Source organism: Sesamum indicum, linkage group LG10, assembly GCF_000512975.1.
Source record: "Sesamum indicum cultivar Zhongzhi No. 13 linkage group LG10, S_indicum_v1.0, whole genome shotgun sequence".
NCBI lineage: Eukaryota > Viridiplantae > Streptophyta > Magnoliopsida > Lamiales > Pedaliaceae > Sesamum > Sesamum indicum.
The window spans coordinates 2631521-2649578 of record NC_026154.1 but is presented as its reverse complement, the minus strand read 5'-3'; the positions used below and the strand labels follow the sequence as shown (position 1 = coordinate 2649578).

General features: G+C 33.8%; 2 protein-coding genes across 2 annotated transcripts in view; one reads left to right on the top strand and one right to left on the bottom strand.

The window, feature by feature from the left end:
* Positions 38–3310, bottom strand: LOC105171735 (GATA transcription factor 17-like). The gene is made up of 4 exons (XM_020697457.1): positions 2716–3310; positions 2435–2620; positions 1971–2141; positions 38–560 (listed from the first exon to the last, which is right to left on the bottom strand). Exons 1-4 carry the CDS (start codon positions 3097–3099, stop codon positions 456–458), a joined length of 846 nt encoding a protein of 281 aa, XP_020553116.1. The 5' UTR covers positions 3100–3310; the 3' UTR covers positions 38–455.
* Positions 11097–18058, top strand: part of LOC105171734 (pre-mRNA-processing factor 19) — an 8090-nt gene continuing 1128 nt past the window's right edge. Inside the window, exons 1-16 of the mRNA XM_011092937.2 lie at positions 11097–11249; positions 11388–11473; positions 12449–12520; positions 12652–12714; positions 13528–13614; positions 13707–13854; positions 13938–14059; positions 14183–14299; positions 15453–15548; positions 15660–15719; positions 16522–16596; positions 16993–17097; positions 17195–17314; positions 17421–17498; positions 17582–17678; positions 17906–17957. Of these exons, the coding sequence (XP_011091239.1) occupies positions 11237–11249; positions 11388–11473; positions 12449–12520; positions 12652–12714; positions 13528–13614; positions 13707–13854; positions 13938–14059; positions 14183–14299; positions 15453–15548; positions 15660–15719; positions 16522–16596; positions 16993–17097; positions 17195–17314; positions 17421–17498; positions 17582–17678; positions 17906–17957 (1391 nt within the window). The 5' untranslated portion in view covers positions 11097–11236. The remainder of the gene's footprint in view (positions 11250–11387; positions 11474–12448; positions 12521–12651; positions 12715–13527; positions 13615–13706; positions 13855–13937; positions 14060–14182; positions 14300–15452; positions 15549–15659; positions 15720–16521; positions 16597–16992; positions 17098–17194; positions 17315–17420; positions 17499–17581; positions 17679–17905; positions 17958–18058) is intronic.

Below are 18058 nucleotides of genomic sequence, written 5' to 3'. Positions count from 1 at the left end.
ATAATATCTATCCGAAAAATATATTCTCGTACGTACGTATCTTAAAAGAGACGATGCCCTTTTACTCAAATGTGAAATTAATCGACTAATATACAAATTAAGAAGAAAAAAAAAACAATACAACAATAACCATTTTCGATTTCTCCTTCGATTGTACGTACGTACTCATATTGCTTTCTATCAAAGTTTAGTTTAATTTGTGCTAAAGTTTTTTCTACAATGTCATTGATCACTTGTATAGTATATACAAAGTTACACTATTATTGCAACAAGTAAAATGACTATTACACATCTCTCTTTTGTCTTTTTTTTGTAAAAATATATGTTGTAAAAGCAAGTGTGTCATTTTATTTTTTTTTTTATTTTTTTCCCTCTTCCTACTACTTGAGAACGTATTCATCTGATGATGCAAAATTGCTGAAAGGGCTACAGTGGGAAAAACAGTACTGATCTCCTCAAATCCATGATTGGATGGGGTAGTTGCATTTGAAGGAATTTACTCCACTTATGTGTGCGAAGATGTCTGAGGAGTCCAAGTCCTCTTCTTCTTTCACATTCACCTGTGCAAGAATCAGACATGAATATGTTTATTACACATCGTCTCATCTAAAAGTTTAAGTTCTGAAAAAAATAAGAAGAAGTTTTAATTGTATTCTTTCTAGTTAACACGAGCGCAAGTCCAGCAGACGAGTTTAATTTAAAAATCTTAAATGTTTAATATCTTTAACATGCTACATGACATGTAGGCCACATTCTTTTGTGAAGTCTAGTACTTAAATTCAAGATTACATGTATTTTTGGTTTCGTGACCGAAATTATTTTTTATTTTTATCTAATTTTTTAAAATAGTATTTTGGTCTTATATCTTTTTAAAATTTTTGTTTTCTTAGTCATTTTCTCACTGAAGTTCACCTCCAATGACGAGAAAGGTGAATTTCGTAGAAAAAAAGATTGAAATTAAAAAAATTAAATTGATGTAGGACTAAAATGCTACCTACACTAAAAAAAAATATTGAGTTTTCGCTACACTATTAATAATCACAACTCAAAATCATGGTAAATCAACACTATTAATCACGGTTAAATAAAACCAAAGCAAAAACTTAATTTTATTACTACAATATTAATATTCGCTATGGTTTTTTGAGCCATAGCCAAAACATTCACCATGATTTTGACTATAGCTATTATTTTGGCTACACTTGCAGAAACAATGGTCAACAGTCGTTGCACAGCCGTGGTTGATTTGTTTTTACCGTAATTTTTTTTTTTTTTGCTATAATAATTAATCGTAGTGGAAAGTCATATTTTTTCTAGTGCTTAAAAAGTTAAAGGGCAAAATGCTAGTCCCATAAAATAAACGCAAAACTTTTTTTGATACCACAACTATGACAAGTGATGCTTTTAATCCCATAAAACTCAAAACCACGAATTTTTGGCCAAAAAAGGTATGATATTAGGACTTTTTAGTCTCAAAACTACAACCCTTTTTTAGTCCAAAATAAGGTCTTTTTAGTCCCAAAATCACAATGCACATTGCTTTTTAGGACTAAAAATGCGTGATTGAATTTTATGGGATTAAAAGCATTGTTGTTGTACCAAACAAAATTCTACTCTCGTTTTATGGGACTAAAAAGGTATTTTGCCCTTAAAAATTAGTCAATAGTAATAATAACCTCAATTTTAAAAGATCACATAAGATTGATATATATCTTTCCGTGAGAAGAGTGAAATTCGACAAAAGAAAAAAGATTGAAATAACAAAAATTGAAAAAATGCATGATACAATTCTAAAAATTAAAAAATAAAACATTAAATATCTTAAATTACGGCACCAAAGATACGTTTAAGGCATTTTAAAGATGTCATCATGATTTTGGAAAGGTAAGATGTCTACCAACTGATGTCATGTTCACTCAATGTTGCTAGATAGAATGTGATGATTTTGAACTGTGTATGTATATATATACCTTTCTTTGGTGATCAGGGATATTCGAATTTGAAAACAGGCTGACATCTTCATCGGTGTCGTCTTCGTGGTTGCTTCCGGTAGTTCTGGCGAGTTCTCCCAGTTCATCATTCTTCGCAAACCTTCCTCTGACCCTAGGCCTGCTGTCTGCAAGCGTCTTGCGGCAAGCATACTGCAATTTGCCAACTTTCACCATTAGAAGAATGTCTATGGACTGACATGATTGACAATCAAGAACTTCGACTCCATGACAGCAAATTCACCGAAATTGTTTGAATATCACGAGTTAATGTCGATTTTAAACGTTTCGACACTATTATATTCACTCAAAAACCACAATGCACAACTGAGTTTTTCATGAACTAACTAGAAGGTTTAATCATATTGCAACCAATGTTCAACATATTACATGTATCAGACACAGATTTCTTGTCTAGGCCCAGACAACAAAGAGAGAGAGAGGACCTTGATTTTCTTGCTGAAGTTCCTTTCATTCCTTTTCTTCATGTATCTATGGATCTTCCTCTTTCTTTCTTCAACAGAGAGTTTGCCCACCTTAAAAGTGGGATCTTCAAGACTTGAAATCTCTGATGCCAGAGGAGTAGTGCTTCCTCCTCCATGAACTAGATGCTGACTCTCACTGCTAAGTGCCTTAATAATGGAGGAGAATAAGAACAACAACAAACATTTTATCCAAACAACCCCTAATTTACAAATTATAAGTTCATGAGCTTTAATCTAAGTACCTGAAGTTCACTGGAGCAGTTGAAAACCCTTTGCATTGTATCAGGCAGAAACAGCCCACCATTATCTCCTTGAAATTCCAGTTCTTGATGTGAAGAAAGATCAGTTCCCAGCATCAACCCGCTTCCTGTGAAAATCCCTGAATTTTCAGCAGAAAATGGACCTCCCATGCCGCCTGACGGCAAATACGGCGCCATCATGGGGTCCATTATGGAGCAGGCAGGTTGAGAGGATCTGAGGCGGATATAAGATGGCACAGAAGGCAGACATTCCTCTTCGTAAGCCGTCGGAAGTGGCGGTCCCAGCATCGGGACCACTCCGGGGGGTGGTGGAGCCACCTCCGTTGACCACCGTTCCTGCCCAAATTGATGAGCTGCCTGCACCATATCTCCTAATGAAAGCTGGTTGTTCAGGGAAGAGATATTGCTGAATGGTTCTTGATTGTTGTTGCTAAGGTATTGATGATTAGGGGCTGAAAAGGATGGTGAAGGGGTGAAATCTATGGAAGCTGAGATGTCGTTCTCTAGCTGATCTTCCGCCGGGTCGTCCAAGATTATCGACAGGTTGCTGTTTCTGGTGGCGGTGACTGTCGGCGTCGTTGGCTGCAGCCGAGACGGGCTGCGGCTGCTTGATCTCATGATCTACGCTGCTGTTTTGGTACTTGTTCATATCTGGAGTGGTGGAGAGATTTGTTGGATAGGAGGAGTGCTCCTCATAGCAGCAATTTGAACTCGACGCGACATCTGAATTTTGCAGTGTTTCCGGGAATAATTCGGACTCGCAAAATTCGAACAGTTGAGCTCCGAGGGGGCTCGTGATCTCGTCCTGCCAAGAACATGAATTTACAGATGTTACAATCAAAATTATGTATATGTGTGTGTGTATATACATATATTGTCACTTGAAACAAAATCTTGATGACATCCAGCTTCCTTCCTGATGATCAATCATATATAAATCTTCATGCATGATAATGTCAAGAATAATTCATCCCGACATCATTTCTCAGACATTCTGACCATATAGTCGAGGATTTTTGCAAGAATTTGTGCAACTATGTTTGATCGAAACCACTCAATTTTTCTTGATGAGGAAAATAAGTGAATTCTGCTTCATGCGAGATGTAGGAGGTGAAAATTCATTGTATTTTTGGAGAGAGGATAGAGATGTCCATTTCTGGACAAACATTGGGAACCTTAAAGCATAATAGCCCGTTACATCATATATATATATATGCATGTGAAGTGGTTCCTCAACTTTGAGCTCCTTTCTGAGTCAAACTGAATAAAGGAATCAAAGACTGCAAAAACTTAAGAAATAAGCCGGAAAAAGAGAAGCGTTTCCTGGAAAGAAAATGGAGTGAAGAATAAGCACAAGTTGTTGTTTGGAATTTTTACAATTAATTCATCAGAAAAGCTGGTAGAATTCAATCTGTTTTCATGGCCGTGCATGATGTGGGTTCATGATCAGGCATTTATGCATCCATTCATTTGCAGGAACGACAATCATATGTTGTCGTTAACGTATTAATTTCTTTGAAGCTGATCAAAAGCTATCTACAAGGGCTTGAGATTCTGATATTCCTATGAGTTTAGCATACAGAATAAACATGTCTGTACTGTATTTAAATTTCTGGGAGTGCAAGAAACTAAGGGCATCAGGAAGATCATCCTACGAAATTCTTGAAAACCCGAACAGAAACATATAGATAGATCATCAAAGACGGACATAGTTATAATTCAAATCATCGGCAAAAATTTAAACAATTCTGCGAAAAACTACGTTGATTCTTAGTAACATGATTCATCAACAACTCGACAGACACGTACGTAGTATAAACATGTGCGCGAGCGATCGAATCAACGAAGAAAACAAAACCCTTTTTCTGTATAAATTAATGCATGAACCTTGAAATCGCATGAAAAACAAACAAATACATATATAATTAGAGAATTCAAGAACGTAGAGATGTATAATAATTACAATGGAAAGCTGTTGATCTTCATGATCAGGATGAACCATGTTCTGCAACATTCTTGCTTTTAATTCCCCCCTTAAAACTTATGACAAAAAAAGAGAAGAAAACAAGGTAAAAAAAAAAAAAAAAGGAAGTAATATGAATTGTTTCTTGGGAGAAAAAAGGTTGCAAAAAACGAGGTGGTCAGCTTCCCTGACAGGGCAAGAAGGAAGAATTAGATATGGTAACAACGTTGTTGTTGCTAATGAGAATCACACGACTTTGATTTATTATTGTGAGGTTGGAATTATTCATTTCATGGATGGATGGTACGTAATTGGAAAAACAAATTAATAAATGGAAGAGAAAAGTTGAGGCACATCGGGCAACAATATAAAGGGGGGCCCTCTTTTTAGAGGGAGGAGAGAGAAAGTAAAAGAGGAAGTAGAGAGAGAAATTAAGGGGAAGAAGAAGATCAAGAAGAAGTAGGAGGATGGGAGATGGCTATATTAAACATGTGGTGCACGTTAAAGTTTTGTTTTTTAATTTTTGAGACTTGGTTATATTATATAGCTGGGAGGGGTGTCCGTACACTGGAGAGTCAAACCGAGGTTGCCGCTGAGCCCTACACTTGACTCTTGTTTCTTTTGTCCCTCCACTCCCACGTTGTTTTCATGTTATTCATATTACCTTAATATCAATAAATTAAAAATATATATTGTTTCGATTACTAAATTCACAATATAATAAATTAATATTATAATAAACTTGTATTAATAGTACGAGTGTCATTAATAATATTTTAGTTTAATGGTGAAAGTTGAGGTTTTATGAATAAAATTAAGATCATAGGTTTGAGTTTCATAGAACATGCAGGTGTTTGTCTGACTTTATATGAGTTTATTGTGAATTATTTCATAGTTTTTAGTAATATTAATATATTGATCAAAGTACTATATTGTCGTATATATGATCTCGAACTTATTCATAAAACATGGTTTATATGCACGTGGGAAAAAAAATAAAAAATGAGAAACATTGGAGGCATCTTAGCAACCGACCCAGCATTTATAATTAATAGTAATATGTGTTACCTTGTATTTTTTTTTATTTCCAAAATATTAAAGATTTATAAATGTTATATTGTGAAAATTATATTGATAATTTTATTTCACTACACAAAACAAAATATTTATCGTCAAAAGATTAAATGATAGCATTAAAATTATCTATGTATTAAGTGACAAAAAAAAATTATTCCTTTATTAATTTTCATAATTTTAAATTGACAACATTTAGGTATAATATTTCTGGACAATACTGTGAAGCTGATTCAAAATCAAAGCAGATAATACCTTGTGCAGTGGGACACCAATCAAACCAAACATTTTGCACCATTTGTGGGAGCAAGGTCATGTAATCCGTTCCAAGTACCTCGTCTGGGGTACTGAAGATGGATGCAATTGTCTCACATTAATTACATATGAGGAGATTGGAAGCCCCAAGTCCTCATCTCTTTAGCGAGGTGCCTTCTCAGAACAACACTGTAAAGATTATACAAAATATAAGTGAACAAATATATCCCATAATAAAACATCCTTTGTATAGATTTTACGTCTATTTTGCATTTGATATTCATCGATCTATTATAGAATTTACTTTGTTAGTAGTAGTAGAGAAAGTCACAAGCTTTTCTTTTACATTTAATCTACGAAAATAAGATCTAATTAAATTGGATCTAACGGCGTAAAAGGCATTTAACTTTCGGCTAAATTAATTGAGCAAATGATTAACAAGTTAAATAATTATAAAAGTAGATTATATATACATGATAAAAGCAAAATAATAGCTTTTTTTAATATGTTTTACTTTATTCCTAAACCTTTTTTTAGTACAAGAAAAAGCAGCAGGAAAGCACAACTGAAAAATCAAAGCAATATTCCTTGTGATCATTTGGTGATAATTAAGAGGGTGCTTAGTTAAGTTTATTGAAATTTTAACTTATTATAGTATACTTTAAATTAGATTATCATGTCTTAAAATGTAAATGAATAAACTAAAGTTTCATTTTTCGTCAAAAGTTCGGCTCATATTTAATTCTCTCAGTCGCAAAAATTAGAGCCACGGCCCACAAGACAATGCACTACGATAAAAGATAATATTTTAATGATAAAATATTAAGTTGCGCATGTTAAAGTTGTCACTGATGTAAATATATTATATTAAGTGATAATAATTTTGATCTTTTTGTAATATTATAATTAATGACAAAAATAGTGCACAAACGTGTCAAAAAATAAATAATTAATAACACATTTATAGTAACGATATATAGGGGTAAATCATAATTTTGAGTAATATTGCATTGTCACTATACTTGTGTAGGTATTGTCTGTGATGAGCCCATACATAATTTTTTGATCACTAATTATTGTTAATGATAATTTTTAATATTATAAAAATATGGGATAGTTACATCTACACCCCTGCTTTATGGTTTATTTATACAGACCATCCATATATTTAAAAAAAAAATATATATATATATATATTTATATGTATCCACCAGAAACGCCGACTTTATTTACACAAAAGATCCATATTTTTTGAAAAATTACATATATATTTTCCCAAAACATCAACATCATTAACCAAACTATTCCTATTTTTTGGATGTTTGGGGTGGTTTTTATAATAATGTAAAAAATAGAAATATAAATAGATTATAAATTGGGAGTGTATATGTAATTATTTTTACAAATTATATATAAAGTCATTGTTACTTGTATATTTAAAGGAATATTTTATTAAAAAATACTTGTACATGTCAAGTAAAATACAACATAAACTATAAAATTACAACAAAAACATTTTAACTAAACAAAACATATGTTTGTGAGGCAAAATCGCAAAATTGGTCCCACATTTACATTATTTTAAATTTGATTCCATGCTTTATATGAGTTTAAATTTAACCCCATGTCCCATTAAAAGTTGTAAAAAGAGGTCAATATATTGTAAAAGAAGAAAAAAGCTCACCAGCCCTCCCACTAACAGACATTAAAACCAACAACTGACCATTTTTATGACTTATGTTCATAAGACTTTTACACGGATTCTCCGCTATTAGTTTTAACGCCTGTTAGTGTTGTGGCTTTTTTGCAACGGTTTGGCCAACTTTTGTAATTTTTAATGGAATATGGGGTTATATTTAAAAGCTTATAAAACATGTGGCTAAATTTAAAAATGACCCTAAACTGTGACATTATATTTACAATTTTGCCTATTTGTGATAGATTGAGTATTGTTTCTTCTAATTAAAATGAAAACACTTAGTTTTCTTGAGTTTCCTTTACCATTTACAATGTAAATAAAAGCAAAAGTTCCCAATATGTACATTTATGCATCACAGTAAAAGCAAGTGCTAAGGTTAATGGCACATTGTGCATCACAGTAAAGGCATCCTTAAAGTTGGACATCATTTATGCAAAGAGTTTGGTTGTTGTGTTGGAGAATCAATACAGTTCCCAATATGCACAATCTTCTCACTGTTTTATTTCTTTCCACATTCAGACATGATGCCATCCTTAACGTGCCATTAACCTTTGCACTTGCTAACTAGCTCATACATTAACTTACCTTGGACTTACCACACCAACACATATGCGGTTTTTGTCGCTTTTTTGACTTTCGATCAAAAAAAAAAGAAGAAAGAGTTTAAGTTACTTCAGTTATATTTATTTAGATAATTGATACGATATCAAATCTTATTTCGGAAAATATTTTGTGAAATATTGAGTTATTTCAAATTCTTCTATTATTAAGTCATTTGAATTCATTTTTTCAAATTCAAATTATTTCGTCCAAACATAGTGTAGTTGAATTTAATTGGATTTTTTAACTGTTTTTTTTACGGGAACTTTTCTCGATTTTCCCTACGAGAAAAACAATAAGGCAAATCTAAAAAGGAGGCCTACACTCTATACTCCAAAACTTGGCACAGAAGGCGCATTTGCCTATGAAGGATTCCTAAGTTACTTTGCATCAAATCATGAATGACCTTCATTTCTCTTCTGCTTCCTTAATGTATGGCATCTGTTGTGCCTTACTTTCAAATTACATTCAAATTTTTGACCAAATAACACCTCCACTATCATTTGTCCAGACATCCTATGATTCATGCGATTTTATGTATGTAACAATGAGATAGTACCACAGGAACGGAAGGGTTCCTTACATAGTTCAAAGTTGTGAATGTCGGATACGATGTGTCGAGGTGTTACTGAATGATATGAAGAACATGCGTTATAGAATGTCAAAAAATTAATAAAATTATTGAACATTGGCCGATACTTTGAAGCATTCTTTCATAGCGAAAATAGAAATAAAATACCTATATACAGTATATCTATATTATAGAAAATTAGAATTTATTATGGTACACATTCGATCAGAATACAATCTGAAACATGAATTTGAAAATGGGGATTTCAAACTGAGCTGACACGGCATATACTCTGACTTGGATTCTTGTACTATTACTGGCTATACAGACTTGGATTCGACAATGCACACAAAGTTAAAAGCGTTTAAAAGCTCCCTTTTTTTTTTCGGTAATCTTGATTCGAAACAAGGTACTAAAACACTAAGGATTGAGATTCTTATTTGATTTGATCTTATGTTTATGCCTGACTGGTAAATAGCATTTACACATGCAACTGCATTGCCAATTTTAGCAACTTCCCATAGCTTTATATGGGAAATAGGACATCTTCCTCTTCCCTTTTTTGGCAAGAATTCGACAATCCAAAGTCCCTTTACTGTTGTCTGGTGAAAGATCAGGTGAGCAATAATCTCAGATTATGTTCTTTTCTTGCTAGTGAACTTCACTTCAGGTCAGTTTAGTTCCTTCTTAGTCACATAGAACAAACATATTCCAAACAGTGACTTGATGGCTATAAGATTGTGTACTAGATTTTAGCCAACATGGTAAGTGATCATTTCTAGTGGAAAGGCACTTTGTTATGGAATGAAGTTCTTTGAATTTGGCCGGTGCTAATCGGATTCAATCAATCACATAATAAGTGTAATTAATTTTTTTTTAATTAATAGTATACTAATCACATGATATGGATAGTTTATGACAAGTTCAAGGTTTTGGGTTCGAGCCTCTCCGATGTGTGTGGGTATTTGTAATTTATTTCAATATTCTTAATTATATTGTTGTATTGATTGAACTGATATATTAATTATAAAATTTGTTTTTTCCTCTCCATCCGCGACCCCTCCTTCCTTCTTTCTCACTCACCGCCCCCTGCCCTCTTCCCTTTTCCCCTCCAACCTTATTTTTTTTGCAATAAATCTACAAATAAAAATATAGATAGAAATCTACAAATGAAATACAAATAACCGTAATTTTCATCATAATTTTGCATAAAATATTTCTTGAAAATTCGACATAATTAATTTTTATAATTTTATTTGTTATATATAAAAGAGGGTGAATAAGTAAATCAATAGTTAATTCTTCATATCATAAATACACGTAAACATGTGATTGATAATTTTTAAAAAATAATCAATCCAAGTAAATTACCTACAATTAATATCGAATTTTTTTAATCATAACAAATTACACTATCACTCAAATAACTCATACCACAAAATAAATCAGACCTAACCTTGCTCTAAAAATACTTTTTCTCCAATTACTATCCAACTCAACTTCTATTTACTTTTTATTTTTTTCACAAATACTACTCACTTTTTAATTCTGTTATAATTTTCACTCTATCTATAAAAGTAACTCCTCCAAAAATAAAATTTTTCACAAATACTCCTACGCTCAAACGTATTTACACTTTAAATTTCGAATCAAACAGTATTGATCAAATCACATAATTAAAAAAATAAATTTTCTAGTTTGTAGACTATGAGTAACCCCAAAAAATTGAAGTGGTCTTTGACACTATTATGTTGTAATACTTATTACAATTCCGTACATAAATTTCATTAATGAATGATTTATCATAATTCTTAGGATTGATTATATTTGAAATCCTCATTTATGATTTATTTATACACATTATCTTTATGTTCTAAAAACTTACACGTAAACTCATTAAATATGTAAATATTATTTATATAAATTACTCATATTTTTTAAATTGCACACACACTATAAAAAATGTCAATATCATTAAACAAATTATCTTATTTTTTGACTGCTAGATTGATTTATGTAATTATGTAAAAGATTGGAGTGATTTGTGTAAATAGATAAAAAATCGGAGATGTGAATATAATTATTCTTAATTCTTAACTCTTTCATTTTGGATGGTGACTGGTGATGAAAAGGGCAAATAAGGCAAAGGACTATTTTTCCCTCTGGCATTAGGATATTTGCTCTGGCATTATCAGTAGCCCTAATCCTAGGGTCGGATCTTATACTCCTCTTTTTGGATTTACATTTTTCCTCCTCCCACTCTTACTGTCTCTCTTCTCTCCACTCTGTACTTCCGAGCATAAACCCTAGCCCTCGCAGAGCGCGCAGTGAGAGACCAACCATGAATTGCTCGAGTAAATTTCTCTCATTTTACTCTTTTAACTATCTTATTTGTCTATGTATAACTTGTTTTGTGTGTGTATATCGTATTTCTGTTTTTCTGTGTATGTTTTGGCTTATCTGATGTGTTAGCTTGAATGGGGACCGTACAGTTTCCGGCGAGGTGCCGGAGGAACCCGTCGTCTCCAAGAGCTCTGGTCTTCTCTTCGAGAAGCGCTTAATTGAGCGCCACATCTCGGTGCGTATGTTTACTTATCACTGTACTGTATATCGTTTGTGTGTACTTTAATCTTCATTTCGTGGTTCAGTAGTATGTATCTGATCCGAGGCATGTTTGGTTGCTGGAAAACTGTATGAGGAATAGGTGAAATTTTCTGATGGAAGGTGTTCGGATTCATGAGTGTCTACGTTCTTGTGAATAATAGAAATATTTGGTGAAAGTGTCTTGTTGCTATATAGTTTCTAGAAGACAAGACTTATTATCTTCTTGTGCAACTCTAAAAGTTTGCTCAAGTAAAGTCTTCAGAGTCTTGAATCTCTCATTGTAGTATAAGGTCTTAGTTGTATTGTTCAAGTTGGTGAAAATATGCAGGAGAGTTATAGTTCTTAGAGGAAAAAAATTGAATAATCCCTTAATTCAACTCAAATCAGCACTTTACAGGTATATAATCGACAAACCTCTACTTACTGTTATTAAGAGATTGTATAAAGTTTTTTCAAGCAGAACAGGATTTTGTTTTCTGAATTCCTTGCTTTGTTACTAAAGTCTTAGTCGAAATGCTGAAATTGGTCAAATTATTAATTACTTACTGGAAAAATATTGAGGTAATAATCTATACTCATAAGTGCCATAGGATATTGAGGTAATAATCTGTACACATTATATGACTCTTTCAGTGCTGTAAATAGTTCAGTAGGAACATCAAATTTGGTGAAAATATGTTTAGATTGTAGTTTTATGAGTAATAACATCTGGATGATCTTTAATTCATCTCAATGAATTTCCGTTGAGGTGATATTTTCAACCCTTAAACTGATAATTATCATCTTAGTTTCTTTTTATATCTTCCCTGGAGCATAAAGGACCTACCCTGGATTTCAGTATTTTGAAGTATTGACCTAATATACAATGTCTTTTGGATTCTGCTATTGTTTTTTGATTGTGCTAGTAATTCTATCTGTTATGAAGACACACTGTTTATGATTCTCTTAGGATTATGGAAAATGTCCTATTACTGGAGAGCCCTTGACAATGGATGATATTGTTCCAGTCAAGACCGGAAAGGTATGCAGTTTGCTGAATAATCTAATATTCGGGGATTGACAATTGGCCCTTTTGTTGTTTGCGCCAGTGAATACATATCCTTTCTTTTGAAATTTTAATGAAGAGATTTAGAGCTTCATCATTCTATGCAGATAGTGAAGCCACGACCGGTGCAGGCTGCAAGTATTCCTGGAATGCTGGGAATGTTTCAGATTGTATGTGCTACTGTTACTTAGCTTCTTTGCTACTATTTTATATTTATCCTGAACAACATTGCAATTGTGATGTACTGTCAGAATTTCTTTTTCAAATGTCATTATGAAAGGCAGAAATACTGAAAAAAATTGGTTTATACAGTTCTCTTCTGCTTCCCCTTTGATGTGCATGTTTATTGTCTATCTGAGGCGGACTTTGTGTCTCGCTACCTTCCGTTTTTGTTGATTTTCATTAGATTTTCAGTTGGATAATAACCTGTGTGCTTTAACACCAAATCTTTATTATTTTGGAGAAGGTATAAGAGGCAAAGACTAACTGCAAAAGATTTTCTTTTTTACCTACTCTAAACTTAGGCAATTTTGGTTGCATAGAAAAAACAAGAGTTATACACTGCCCGAAATTTTGCATTTCAAATATTTGTGCATGCGTTGATCAATGACTTGTAGTTTATGATTTGGGAAACTTTGTAGAGTTGAATAATTTCGTTGGTTTTTCAACACTATTCTTTTGTAGCAAAATGTCAATTTTTAATCACTCATTTGAGTTTGTTCATGGCAGACAGGCAATTTGCTTGTAGCTTTCATCTTTCAATTATCTTCTGGGTTTATTTCTTTTAGTTTATCTACACCCTTTAGCTGGTTAGAGGTCTAGGGATTAATGGTTTTCTCGAATCAAATCCTAGTGTTATTCATTAAATCCCTTCCTTTAACTTTTTTCGTCCAAAATATTCCAACACATCAGATTGAAAGAAGTAAAATTGGGGATCTCTTTAGTTGATACCTCCATATTCCTTCTTTTTCTCTATGGACTAGGAATGGGATGGTTTGATGCTATCAAATTTTGCACTGGAGCAACAGTTACATACTGCCAGGCAAGAGTTAAGTCATGCCTTATATCAGGTACTCATGAGTGATTTGTTGCTCTGTGACTTCTAATCTTTCTAATTTGGGGTGTTATTCTATGGTTACGAACTTTTTGCTGTCCATTGCAGCATGATGCTGCTTGTCGTGTTATTGCAAGGCTGAAGAAGGAAAGGGACGAGGCAAGGGCGTTATTAGCGCAAGCTGAAAGACAGATACCCATGTCAGCAGCGGCTCCAAATGCAGTCACTGATGCTGCTCTAAGCAATGGGAAAAGAGGTTCTTGACTTTTGTATATATAAACTCATTCTTTGCTAAGTTCTTGTGCAGGATGTTAATTCGTGGGATCATTATTCTTGCAGCTGCCGACAATGATGAGTTGGATCCGAATGGGAAAAGAATTCGTCCTGGAATCTCAAGTACTATCATTTCGGAGCTTACAGATTGTAATACTGTCCTTTCACAACAAAGGAAGAAGCGACAGGTAAAGTCAGCAGTAATGTAGTATTGCATCTCTAGATGAAATAGGGGCTGCTTTGAACTCTAATTTTGGCATTTAAACGTGACGAATAATCCTAATTACTTTAATATATATGTACTCTACCAGATACCTTCAACACTGGCTCCTGTTGATGCTGTTGAGAGATACACTCAGCTCACTGTAAATCCTCTTCACCGGACCAACAAACCTGGCATACTGTCTTTGGACATCCTGTACTCCAAGGTATGGAAAGTTTTCTCTTGCTTCACTCATTTATTCATCTCTTTAATGGTTTTTCACCAAGTGAACATTCTGATCCTCACCCATAGAAATTTAAGTCTGAATTTTTCATCTATTTCCAAAACATATTTGGTTCAAAACCACTTGAGAACTCATGTTCTGATATGGGCTCTGGACCATAATTTATAATTTGGGTGTTGACTCAGGTCTGGATGTTCACCTATAAATTATTGGCCTTCAAATATTTTCAAGTTGATTCATGCGGGGATGTGGGTTTCCTTTATTATTGACAGTATGGTTTTACTTTGTTCTGTCTGCCAAAATTTACAAAAACCAAAAAAAGAAAAAGAGAATACAAGAGAAGGACGATTTTCCATCTTCTAAAATGCTTTATTGTCTGACTCCTGTAAAGAGCAAAACAAATTGATTTTGTTGATAAAATACCTTCAAGGAACAAGGTTTTTTCTGGTTGAAGTTTCTATTGTTTTCACAAGCTTGATATTTTGAGTTAAGTCTGTCTGTTTACTTTGATTATGAGAGCTCATTGTGGTAGTATACAGTGTGGGATACAACTGAGGAATGACAAAATATAGGTTGATGTCATGATGATTACTAAGTAGGGGCGGGCATTGCTGTTTTCCTTTATTTGCTGGTTCGGTCAGATATCCTTTCAGTTCTTTTTCTTTGTCGTTTTTCAAATTTAATAGACAAGCGGTCCTCAAATGAATGTAGCTGTATTCTGATCAATATTTCTTAATTTGAGATATAATTGATAAAATTTAACGGCCTGAACTGCACCTCTAATGAGTCGGTATTATCTTGAATTATTGGTGTCTGTGCTTTGATAATCTGAGCATTCGGAAAGGGACACAGTGAGGATTTGGTGCACAGTTATGTTACTTCATAATTGATATGAGGTTTTCAGTGGGCAGAAAAGGCATTGCTGATCAATTGTAAATGCCATTTCATTTGTTCTGAACTATGTGTTCACTAGCTTGTGTTGCACTGACTGTTGGCCAATTCTTGTAGATGACCAAAACTTCTATTGAATTCACCTTTACGATGTTAAGTAGCTCCATAAAGGTTAATTAACTATTGTTTTGGAACAATTGGATATCACATTTCTTGTCTTGCTTCTTCTTTTTATATCTTTCAGGACATCATTGCCACTGCTGGGGCTGATTCAAATGCTGTAGTTTTCGATAGACCTTCAGGTCAAGTAGTATCTACTCTTAGTGGTCATTCAAAGAAGGTCAGCTAACTTTGGCATTTTCCTACATCTTTCAGTTCATGTTTCCCGCTGATAATTTTTGACTTCTGCTTTCTAATAGAAGATGGCTGTCATTTTTCTGTACTTGTGTAGGTTACAAGTGTCAAATTTGCCGCAGAGGGTGAATTAGTAGTTACTGGCTCTGCTGATAAGGTGCTTAATACTCCTTATAAGAACTTCCTTGCTAATTTGTTGCTTATATGATCATTATGTTGGCAAAACCTTGGTATGTCTCTTCTCTTTCTCTTTTCCTGGTTAACTCTAATTTTCTTACAGAAGTGAGTTACTGCATTATAGTGTGTGCTTGTAGTCTAATGGTTAATTGAAACTAGGTAAGCTTTATTGGGCCTAATGAGTTTGAAAATAGCTCCTTTTCTTGAATATTGGGGCTCTTTTGATTTGTAAATTGGTTATCTCTCTGCTTACTGATGGAAATTGAACCCTTGGTTCTCAGAAGTGTCCTTCGTTCCAAATAATGTAAACAAAAAGAGCATTTTTTTTTGGGGTTCTGGATTTATTTTCAGAATCTAAATTGTGCCTGAGGAGTATATGTTTGTGCTGATCGACCAATGACAATTTGGAACTTTGTGAATTAGACATCAATTCATAAGTTAATCTTCACTTTTTCTTAGTTCAACAAATGCATCAAGTTGCCTGGGTTCAGGAATCACATGATCCTTACTGTTTGTCTTGTACTAGTTTGATGCATCTTGGGATTTGTCAATTCACAAACTGTTTTTTTTTTTTTACCGTACTTCAGCCTTTAGTTTTCAAATAGACTGGTGTAGGTTTAAGGTACACCTTTATTGAAGATGCTTTCCATCTGTACTGTTTATGTATTACCAATGCCTAAAATTAGTTGTGTGAAGCACATTTAATATATTATTCTGTTCTACTACTTCTGTTTGCAATGAGTTTGTTGTTTTGCTGAAGTATATTATTCTGCTTTTTGCAGACAGTTCGTGTGTGGCGAGGATCTGAAGATGGTAATTATGAATGCAGGCACGTTTTGAAGGATCATACTGCTGAGGTAGTTCATTTATGTGCTAAGTATGAATTTGTATCTGTTATGACTTGCATCGGGCTTCTCTTAGGTACCTACTTTTACCTGTGTCAAACACAATGCTGTGGATAGGGTCATTTGAGTCATTTGGTTTTTGTCTTCTAAGATTGCCAAGCCATTTCCTTTATACATATTTGATCTAAGTTAGTTGAAGAAGATGATGAGTTGAGATTCTCCTTTTGTCCACTCATTCAATAGCAGGAAATATTAAGAATTTATATGCACTTTTAGAAAATCGAGTGGTTACCACAATCAAACTCATATATGACCTTTATTACTCAGCTTGGTGATACATAACATCTTTACGATCTTGTATTTTGTATTTGTGACATGATTTGATTAGGATGCGTTATTGTATGACAGGTGCAAGCTGTTACAGTCCATGCAACCAATAATTACTTTGTCACTGCTTCGCTTGATAACACGTGGTGCTTCTATGAGCTTGCTTCTGGTTTATGCCTCACTCAGGTTCTAACCCTGTCTTTATTTTGGATGAAATGCAAACCACTCCAAGTTTGATTTGGACTTTTGTTTCTGGTTTTGTTAATTTGTAAGGTCTTTGCAGGTTGAGGACACTTCAGGATCTTCTGAGGGCTACACATCTGCAGCTTTTCATCCGGATGGTCTGATCCTCGGAACGGGTACCTCCGGGGCTCTGGTTAAGATTTGGGATGTGAAAAGTCAGGTGCAGACCCTTTTATTTAAATTTTGAATTCACTTAATGTCTTAACCCTTCCATTTTTTTTTTTTTTTGGATTCTTCAAGTTGTATGAGTCATTGGCAATGTGCAGGCAAACGTTGCGAGATTTGATGGACATATTGGGGCAGTGACTGCCATTTCATTTTCAGAGAATGGTTACTTTTTGGCGGTAAGTTTTCCTCCATAGGTATGGTGAACAAACTGATCAGTTCAAGTTTTTCCAAAATATGATAATTATATTTGATCTTTCAGACTGCTGCTCAAGATGGTGTTAAGCTTTGGGATCTGCGCAGATTGAAAAACTTTAGGACTTTTGCTCCTTATGATGAAAATACACCTACGCAATCAGGTATAATTACATGGTACACTCTGATTTTGTAATATATTTGAGACAAACTGGATGGTGCTTTTACACTCGTTCATTTGTGGCCATTCCAACTAATTGCTTTATTAGATTGTAAAATAAAGGAAATCAGAACTGTCTGTTTGGTTGACAAATATAATCAATTCCATCAGCTGTTTAACACATGGACACTTTTGTCTCCTAATACCTCATATTCTTTCTCGATTTTGCAGTGGAATTTGACCATAGTGGTAGTTACCTGGCACTAGGAGGCTCAGATATAAGGTAATCTTTTGAGTTACCAAGTGATCTTTTGTTAAGCTTTGATCTACTGAGCTCCCCCCCCCCCCCCCCCCCCCCCCCCAGAGGGGGAACCCCCCACCCTC

Coding starts and splice junctions, on each gene's coding strand:
- LOC105171735 (XM_020697457.1), bottom strand. CDS start 3,099: ATGGTGCAGGCAGCTCATCAATTTGGGCAGGAACGGTGGTCAACGGAG. Junction 2,621..2,715: donor ACTGCTCCAGTGAACTTCAG/GTACTTAGATTA, acceptor TCCATTATTAAG/GCACTTAGCAGTGAGAGTCA. Junction 561..1,970: donor TCCCTGATCACCAAAGAAAG/GTATATATATAC, acceptor ATTCTTGCACAG/GTGAATGTGAAAGAAGAAGA.